The sequence below is a fragment of the Rana temporaria genome, chromosome 3 (assembly GCF_905171775.1).
Source record: "Rana temporaria chromosome 3, aRanTem1.1, whole genome shotgun sequence".
NCBI lineage: Eukaryota > Metazoa > Chordata > Amphibia > Anura > Ranidae > Rana > Rana temporaria.
The window spans coordinates 458985727-458995899 of record NC_053491.1 but is presented as its reverse complement, the minus strand read 5'-3'; the positions used below and the strand labels follow the sequence as shown (position 1 = coordinate 458995899).

At 49.7% G+C, this 10173-nt stretch overlaps 1 protein-coding gene across 1 annotated transcript in view; it reads left to right on the top strand.

Moving 5' to 3' along the window:
- Positions 1-394: 394 nt before the first annotated feature.
- The window catches only part of TRAPPC14 (trafficking protein particle complex subunit 14), a 68764-nt gene continuing 58985 nt past the window's right edge, over positions 395-10173 (top strand). The window contains exon 1 of the mRNA XM_040346742.1: positions 395-820. Within this exon, the coding sequence (XP_040202676.1) occupies positions 446-820 (375 nt within the window). The 5' untranslated portion in view covers positions 395-445. The remainder of the gene's footprint in view (positions 821-10173) is intronic.

Sequence of the window (10173 nt, the reverse complement as noted above, 5' to 3'; positions counted from 1 at the left end):
TGTTGCTAGGTTACCTTGTCTCTAGGATGTCCCAGATAACGTAGTCCCTGATGCTAAGTAACTCTGAACCTCTTAGTCCCTATGGATGGGATCTCCAGGATCACTTGATCTATATAGTATAGATACCATGGGTCACCTTTTCTCTGGCTTCCGGGCTTCAGGGATGTCCTGTTGCTAGGTTACCCTGTCTCTAGGATACCCTGGATCAGTCAGGGTTAGTTGCTGGTGCTCGGCTCTGTTGCTAGGTTACCTCTGCAGAGCATCAGTCAGAGCTAGTTGCTAGGATACCCAGCATCCTCCGCCGCTGCCAGGCGACGCTCCCTCGCTCCGAGCTCTAGGCTCCTGCTCGTCGTCTCGGCGCTCCTCTGCTCCGGCCTGTTGCCGGGGGTGACGCTCGGCGTGTCGGCGCTCGCTCGCTCTGGCCTGGGCCGGGGGATCTCTCATCATGGAGTCGCAGTGCGATTATTCCATGATCTTCCCGGCCTGTCCGCTTCTCCCCTCAGACCTGCCGGGCCGGTACCGCACCCTGCCCCGCCGGAACCACCTCTACCTGGGCGAGACCCTCCGCTTCCTGCTGGTGCTGCGCCTGAGGGGGGAGGCGGCTCAGGACAGTCCGGGGAGTGAGGCCTCTTCTTCCTGGGCGCCGCTGGCCGCCTCACTCTCCGCCCTGGCCAGTGTGTGTCCGGGGGAGGAAGAGGCGGACGAGGAGGACGAGGACAACGGCGGGGACACCGCAACGGGGAGGACCTACCGACACTGCCGGGCCATCATCAGCCAACAGCAACAACCGGCACAGCAAGCCGCCGGGGAGCATGGAGGGGTGAGAGGAGCTGTCATTGTGTTATTACCATAGAGAGCATGGAGGGGTGAGAGGAGCTGTCATTGTGTTATTACCATAGAGAGCATGGAGGGGTGAGAGGAGCTGTCATTGTGTTATTACCATAGAGAGCATGGAGGGGTGAGAAGACCTGTCATTGTGTTATTACCATAGAGAGCATGGAGGGGTAAGAACTGAGAAGAGCTGTCATTGTGTTATTACCATAGAGAGCATGGAGGGGTGAGAGGAGCTGTCATTGTATTATTACCATAGAGAGCATGGAGGGGTAAGAAGAGCTGTCATTGTGTTATTACCATAGAGAGCATGGCGGGGTGAGAGGAGCTGTCATTGTGTTATTACCATAGAGAGCATGGAGGGGTGAGAGGAGCTGTCATTGTGTTATTACCATAGAGAGCATGGAGGGGTGAGAGGAGCTGTCATTGTATTATTACCATAGAGAGCATGGAGGGTGAGAGGAGCTGTCATTGTGTTATTACCATAGAGAGCATGGCGGGGTGAGAAGACCTGTCATTGTATTATTACCATAGAGAGCATGGCGGGGTGAGAAGACCTGTCATTGTATTATTACCATAGAGAGCATGGCGGGGTGAGAGGAGCTGTCATTGTATTATTACCACAGAGAGCATGGAGGGGTGAGAGGAGCTGTCATTGTATTATTACCATAGAGAGCATGGCGGGGTGAGAAGACCTGTCATTGTATTATTACCATAGAGAGCATGGCGGGGTGAGAAGACCTGTCATTGTATTATTACCATAGAGAGCATGGCGGGGTGAGAGGAGCTGTCATTGTGTTATTACCATAGAGAGCATGGAGGGGTAAGAAGAGCTGTCATTGTGTTATTACCATAGAGAGCATGGAGGGTGAGAGGAGCTGTCATTGTGTTATTACCATAGAGAGCATGGAGGGGTGAGAGGAGCTGTCATTGTATTATTACCATAGAGAGCATGGCGGGGTGAGAGGAGCTGTCATTGTGTTATTACCATAGAGAGCATGGAGGGGTGAGAAGAGCTGTCATTGTGTTATTACCATAGAGAACATGGAGGGTGAGAGGAGCTGTCATTGTATTATTACCATAGAGAGCATGGCGGGGTGAGAGGAGCTGTCATTGTGTTATTACCATAGAGAGCATGGAGGGGTGAGAAGACCTGTCATTGTGTTATTACCATAGAGAGCATGGCGGGGTGAGAAGACCTGTCATTGTATTATTACCATAGAGAGCACGGAGGGGTGAGAGGAGCTGTCATTGTGTTATTACCATAGAGAGCATGGAGGGGTGAGAGGAGCTGTCATTGTATTATTACCATAGAGAGCATGGCGGGGTGAGAAGACCTGTCATTGTATTATTACCATAGAGAGCATGGCGGGGTGAGAAGACCTGTCATTGTATTATTACCATAGAGAGCATGGCGGGGTGAGAGGAGCTGTCATTGTGTTATTACCATAGAGAGCATGGAGGGGTAAGAAGAGCTGTCATTGTGTTATTACCATAGAGAGCATGGAGGGTGAGAGGAGCTGTCATTGTGTTATTACCATAGAGAGCATGGAGGGGTGAGAGGAGCTGTCATTGTATTATTACCATAGAGAGCATGGCGGGGTGAGAGGAGCTGTCATTGTGTTATTACCATAGAGAGCATGGAGGGGTGAGAGGAGCTGTCATTGTGTTATTACCATAGAGAGCATGGAGGGGTGAGAGGAGCTGTCATTGTATTATTACCATAGAGAGCATGGAGGGTGAGAGGAGCTGTCATTGTGTTATTACCATAGAGAGCATGGCGGGGTGAGAGGAGCTGTCATTGTATTATTACCACAGAGAGCATGGAGGGGTGAGAGGAGCTGTCATTGTATTATTACCATAGAGAGCATGGCGGGGTGAGAAGACCTGTCATTGTATTATTACCATAGAGAGCATGGCGGGGTGAGAAGACCTGTCATTGTATTATTACCATAGAGAGCATGGCGGGGTGAGAAGACCTGTCATTGTATTATTACCATAGAGAGCATGGCGGGGTGAGAGGAGCTGTCATTGTGTTATTACCATAGAGAGCATGGAGGGGTAAGAAGAGCTGTCATTGTGTTATTACCACAGAGAGCATGGAGGGTGAGAGGAGCTGTCATTGTATTATTACCATAGAGAGCATGGAGGGTGAGAGGAGCTGTCATTGTGTTATTACCATAGAGAGCATGGAGGGGTGAGAGGAGCTGTCATTGTATTATTACCATAGAGAGCATGGCGGGGTGAGAGGAGCTGTCATTGTGTTATTACCATAGAGAGCATGGAGGGGTGAGAGGAGCTGTCATTGTGTTATTACCATAGAGAGCATGGAGGGGTGAGAGGAGCTGTCATTGTATTATTACCATAGAGAGCATGGAGGGTGAGAGGAGCTGTCATTGTGTTATTACCATAGAGAGCATGGAGGGGTGAGAAGACCTGTCATTGTATTATTACCATAGAGAGCATGGCGGGGTGAGAAGACCTGTCATTGTATTATTACCATAGAGAGCATGGCGGGGTGAGAAGACCTGTCATTGTATTATTACCATAGAGAGCATGGCGGGGTGAGAGGAGCTGTCATTGTATTATTACCACAGAGAGCATGGAGGGGTGAGAGGAGCTGTCATTGTATTATTACCATAGAGAGCATGGAGGGGTGAGAGGAGCTGTCATTGTGTTATTACCATAGAGAGCATGGCGGGGTGAGAGGAGCTGTCATTGTATTATTACCACAGAGAGCATGGAGGGGTGAGAGGAGCTGTCATTGTGTTATTACCATAGAGAGCATGGAGGGGTGAGAGGAGCTGTCATTGTGTTATTACCATAGAGAGCATGGAGGGGTGAGAGGAGCTGTCATTGTGTTATTACCATAGAGAGCATGGAGGGGTGAGAGGAGCTGTCATTGTATTATTACCATAGAGAGCATGGAGGGGTGAGAGACCGAGAGAGACATTGTATTATGATATACCCCCATACCATAGAGAGCATGGGGGGGGGGGGTGAGAGGAGCTGTCATTGTATTATTACCATAGAGAGCAAGGAGGGTGAGAGAGAATATTATACCTCCCATACCATAGAGAGCATGGAGGGTTGAGGGGAGCTGTCATTGTATTAGTACCATAGAGAGCATGGAGGGGTGAGAGGAGCAGTCATTGTATTATTATATACCCCCCCATACCATAGAGAACATGCCATGGAGGGGGGAGAGGAGCTGTCATTGTATTATATACCCCCCATACCATAGAGAGCATTCCATCTCCTTGTTAAAGTCTATGGGCAGTCCTTTCTGTCATTCCTTTTTACTATGTCCCTGGAGGGGTGAGAGAGAATAATATACCATAGAGGGGTGAGAGGCGAGAGAGACATTGTATTATTATACCTCCCATACCATAGAGGGGTAAAAGAGAATAACATACCTCCCATACCATAGAGAGGATAATATAACCCCCCCCCCCCCCACCATACAATAGAGAGGATAATATACCCCCCCATACCATAGAGCAGATAATATACCCCCCCATACCATAGAGCGGATAATATACCCCCATACCATAGAGAGCATGCAGGGGGGGGGGAGCTGTCATTGTATCATAAACCCCCCATACCATAGAGAGCATGGAGGGGGGAGATAATATGCCTCCCATACCATACCATAGAGAGCATAATATACCCCCATACCTGTCATTGTATAATACCCCCCCCCCATACCTTTCCCATAGAGACTACGAGGAGCTGTCATATACCTTCTACCCCCCCCCCCCCCATTATAAAGAATGACACCTAGAAGACTTGTCACTGCATGTCATTCCTCACACCTTCCCTATAGAGACTGACACTAAGAGAACCTGTCACTGCATGTCATTCCTCATACCTTCCCTATAGAGACTGACACTAAGAGAACCTGTCACTGCATGTCATTCCTCATACCTTCCCTATAGAGACTGATACTAAGAGAACCTGTCACTGCATGTCATTCCTCATACCTTCCCTATAGAGACTGACACTAAGAGAACCTGTCACTGCATGTCATTCCTCATACCTTCCCTATAGAGACTGACACTAAGAGAACCTGTCACTGCATGTCATTCCTCATACCTTCCCTATAGAGACTGACACTAAGAGAACCTGTCACTGCATGTCATTCCTCATACCTTCCCTATAGAGACTGACACTAAGAGAACCTGTCACTGCATGTCATTCCTCATACCTTCCCTATAGAGACTGACACTAAGAGAACCTGTCACTGCATGTCATTCCTCACACCTTCCCTATAGAGACTGACACTAAGAGAACCTGTCACTGCATGTCATTCCTCACACCTTCCCTATAGAGACTGATACTAAGAGAACCTGTCACTGCATGTCATTCCTCACACCTTCCCTATAGAGACTGACACTAAGAGAACCTGTCACTGCATGTCATTCCTCACACCTTCCCTATAGAGACTGATACTAAGAGAACCTGTCACTGCATGTCATTCCTCACACCTTCCCTATAGAGACTGACACTAAGAGAACCTGTCACTGCATGTCATTCCTCATACCTTCCCTATAGAGACTGATACTAAGAGAACCTGTCACTGCATGTCATTCCTCATACCTTCCCTATAGAGACTGACACTAAGAGAACCTGTCACTGCATGTCATTCCTCACACCTTCCCTATAGAGACTGACACTAAGAGAACCTGTCACTGCATGTCATTCCTCACACCTTCCCTATAGAGACTGATACTAAGAGAACCTGTCACTGCATGTCATTCCTCACACCTTCCCTATAGAGACTGATACTAAGAGAACCTGTCACTGCATGTCATTCCTCACACCTTCCCTATAGAGACTGACACTAAGAGAACCTGTCACTGCATGTCATTCCTCACACCTTCCCTATAGAGACTGATACTAAGAGAACCTGTCACTGCATGTCATTCCTCACACCTTCCCTATAGAGACTGACACTAAGAGAACCTGTCACTGCATGTCATTCTTCATACCTTCCCTATAGAGACTGGCACTAAGAGAACCTGTCACTGCATGTCATTCCTCACACCTTCCCTATAGAGACTGACACTAAGAGAACCTGTCATTGCATGTCATTCCTCACACCTTCCCTATAGAGACTGACACTAAGAGAACCTGTCATTGCATGTCATTCCTCACACCTTCCCTATAGAGACTGACACTAAGAGAACCTGTCACTGCATGTCATTCCTCACACCTTCCCTATAGAGACTGACACTAAGAGAACCTGTCACTGCATGTCATTCCTCACACCTTCCCTATAGAGACTGACACTAAGAGAACCTGTCACTGCATGTCATTCTTCATACCTTCCCTATAGAGACTGACACTAAGAGAACCTGTCACTGCATGTCATTCCTCACACCTTCCCTATAGAGACTGACACTAAGAGAACCTGTCACTGCATGTCATTCCTCACACCTTCCCTATAGAGACTGACACTAAGAGAACCTGTCACTGCATGTCATTCCTCACACCTTCCCTATAGAGACTGACACTAAGAGAACCTGTCACTGCATGTCATTCCTCATACCTTCCCTATAGAGACTGACACTAAGAGAACCTGTCACTGCATGTCATTCCTCACACCTTCCCTATAGAGACTGACACTAAGAGAACCTGTCACTGCATGTCATTCCTCACACCTTCCCTATAGAGACTGACACTAAGAGAACCTGTCACTGCATGTCATTCCTCACACCTTCCCTATAGAGACTGACACTAAGAGAACCTGTCACTGCATTTCATTTCTCACACCTTCCCTATAGAGACTGACACTAAGAGAACCTGTCACTGCATGTCATTCCTCACACCTTCCCTATAGAGACTGACACTAAGAGAACCTGTCACTGCATGTCATTCCTCACACCTTCCCTATAGAGACTGATACTAAGAGAACCTGTCACTGCATGTCATTCCTCATACCTTCCCTATAGAGACTGACACTAAGAGAACCTGTCACTGCATGTCATTCCTCACACCTTCCCTATAGAGACTGATACTAAGAGAACCTGTCACTGCATGTCATTCCTCACACCTTCCCTATAGAGACTGATACTAAGAGGACCTGTCACTGCATGTCATTCCTCACACCTTCCCTATAGAGACTGACACTAAGAGAACCTGTCACTGCATGTCATTCCTCACACCTTCCCTATAGAGACTGACACTAAGAGAACCTGTCACTGCATGTCATTCCTCACACCTTCCCTATAGAGACTGACACTAAGAGAACCTGTCACTGCATGTCATTCCTCACACCTTCCCTATAGAGACTGACACTAAGAGAACCTGTCACTGCATGTCATTCTTCATACCTTCCCTATAGAGACTGACACTAAGAGAACCTGTCACTGCATGTCATTCCTCACACCTTCCCTATAGAGACTGATACTAAGAGAACCTGTCACTGCATGTCATTCTTCACACCTTCCCTATAGAGACTGATACTAAGAGAACCTGTCACTGCATGTCATTCCTCACACCTTCCCTATAGAGACTGACACTAAGAGAACCTGTCACTGCATGTCATTCCTCACACCTTCCCTATAGAGCCTGATACTAAGAGGACCTGTCATTTTCTGTCACTGCTTATCTTTACTCATATCCGCCACAGTCTAAGAAGGAGAACCCATCAGTGCACCTCATACCTCCCCCTCCTTAGAGCCGGATACTAGGAGAAGCTGCCATCATTATGTCTGTTCACATCAGAGTGGCTTCTTATGTATTTGCATACAAAGCTGAACCTTTCATTATGTTTGTGCTGTCTAGCATGACAGTGAGGTGGATTTACTAAAGACAAATATACTGTGCGCTTGCTGTAGATGTGAGGGGAAGCTCTGCTGATTTCAATCATCCAACCATGTACAAACAAACTGCTTTTTTTTTTTTCTACATTTTTTTCCTTGCACGTGATTGGTTATTCTTTGCAAAGTGAAGTTTTACCTCATTTACTAAGCTCTGGAGTAAGTGCACTTGCAGTACACGGTATATATGCCTTTAGTAAATCATCCCCAGTGTGTTGTAGAACCCTGGTGTTGCTCTGTTATCGGGTGAGAAAGAGAACCTGTCATCCGTGCCTGTTACCCTTCCTCTTCAAGCTTGGCAGGAAACTGAGAAAGAGAAGCGGTCATCGCTGTCACTTTGCCCCCCTCCCCCGTCACTGTCTGTTATCTAGGGCTGACTGCAGGGGAGAGAGAGACATGCAATGACCTGTTACTTCCATCTTCTCTGTTATCCCACTGTCACCCCCCCCCCCCCATACAAGTCGTTGTGTCCTTGTCATACCTGTCACCCCACCCCCCCCCCCCCCCCCATACATGTCGTTGTGTCCTTGTCATACCTGTCACCCCACCCCCCCCCCCATACAAGTCGTTGTGTCCTTGTCATACCTGTCACCCCACCCCCCCCCCCCATACATGTCGTTGTGTCCTTGTCATACCTGTCACCCCACCCCCCCCCCCATACAAGTCGTTGTGTCCTTGTCATACCTGTCACCCCCCCCCCCCATACATGTCGTTGTGTCCTTGTCATACCTGTCACCCCCCCCCCCATACATGTCGTTGTGTCCTTGTCATACCTGTCACCCCCCCCCCCCCATACATGTCGTTGTGTCCTTGTCATACCTGTCACCCCCCCCCATACATGTCGTTGTGTCCTTGTCATACCTGTCACCCCCCCCATACATGTCGTTGTGTCCTTGTCATACCTGTCACCCCACCCCCCCATACATGTCGTTGTGTCCTTGTCATACCTGTCACCCCCCCCCATACATGTCGTTGTGTCCTTGTCATACCTGTCACCCCCCCCCATACATGTCGTTGTGTCCTTGTCATACCTGTCACCCCACCCCCCCATACATGTCGTTGTGTCCTTGTCATACCTGTCACCCCACCCCCCCCATACATGTCGTTGTGTCCTTGTCATACCTGTCATATACATGTCGTTGTGTCCTTGTCATACCTGTCACCCCACCCCCCCCCCCATACATGTCGTTGTGTCCTTGTCATACCTGTCACCCCACCCCCCCCCCATACATGTCGTTGTGTCCTTGTCATACCTGTCACCCCCCCCCCCCATACAAGTCGTTGTGTCCTTGTCATACCTGTCACCCCCCCTCATACATGTCGTTGTGTCCTTGTCATACCTGTCACCCCCCACCCCCATACATGTCGTTGTGTCCTTGTCATACCTGTCACCCCCCCCCCCCCCCCCATACATGTCGTTGTGTCCTTGTCATACCTGTCCCCCCCCCCCCCCCCCATACATGTCGTTGTGTCCTTGTCATACCTGTCACCCCCCACCCCCATACATGTCGTTGTGTCCTTGTCATACCTGTCACCCCCCCCCCCCCATACATGTCGTTGTGTCCTTGTCATACCTGTCACCCCCCCCCCATACATGTCGTTGTGTCCTTGTCATACCTGTCACCCCCCCCCATACATGTCGTTGTGTCCTTGTCATACCTGTCACCCCCCCCCCCCCCCCATACATGTCGTTGTGTCCTTGTCATACCTGTCACCCCACCCCACCACCCCCCCCATACATGTCGTTGTGTCCTTGTCATACCTGTCACCCCCCCCCCCCCCCCCCATACATGTCGTTGTGTCCTTGTCATACCTGTCCCCCCCCCCCCCCCCATACAAGTCGTTGTGTCCTTGTCATACCTGTCACCCCCCCCCCCCCCATACATGTCGTTGTGTCCTTGTCATACCTGTCACCCCCCCCCCATACATGTTGTTGTGTCCTTGTCATACCTGTCCCCCCCCCCCCCCATACATGTCGTTGTGTCCTTGTCATACCTGTCACCCCCCCCCATACATGTCGTTGTGTCCTTGTCATACCTGTCACCCCCCCCACCCCCATACATGTCGTTGTGTCCTTGTCATACCTGTCACCCCCCCTCATACATGTCGTTGTGTCCTTGTCATACCTGTCACCCCCCCCCCCATACATGTCGTTGTGTCCTTGTCATACCTGTCACCCCCCCCCCCCCATACATGTCGTTGTGTCCTTGTCATACCTGTCAAACCCCACCCCCCTCCCATACATGTCGTTGTGTCCTTGTCATACCTGTCAAACCCCACCCCCCCCCCATACATGTCGTTGTGTCCTTGTCATACCTGTCAAACCCCCCCCCCCCCCATACATGTCGTTGTGTCCTTGTCATACCTGTCACCCCACCCCCCCCCCCATACATGTCGTTGTGTCCTTGTCATACCTGTCACCCCCCACCCCCATACATGTCGTTGTGTCCTTGTCATACCTGTCACCCCCCCCCCCCCCCATACATGTCGTTGTGTCCTTGTCATACCTGTCACCCCC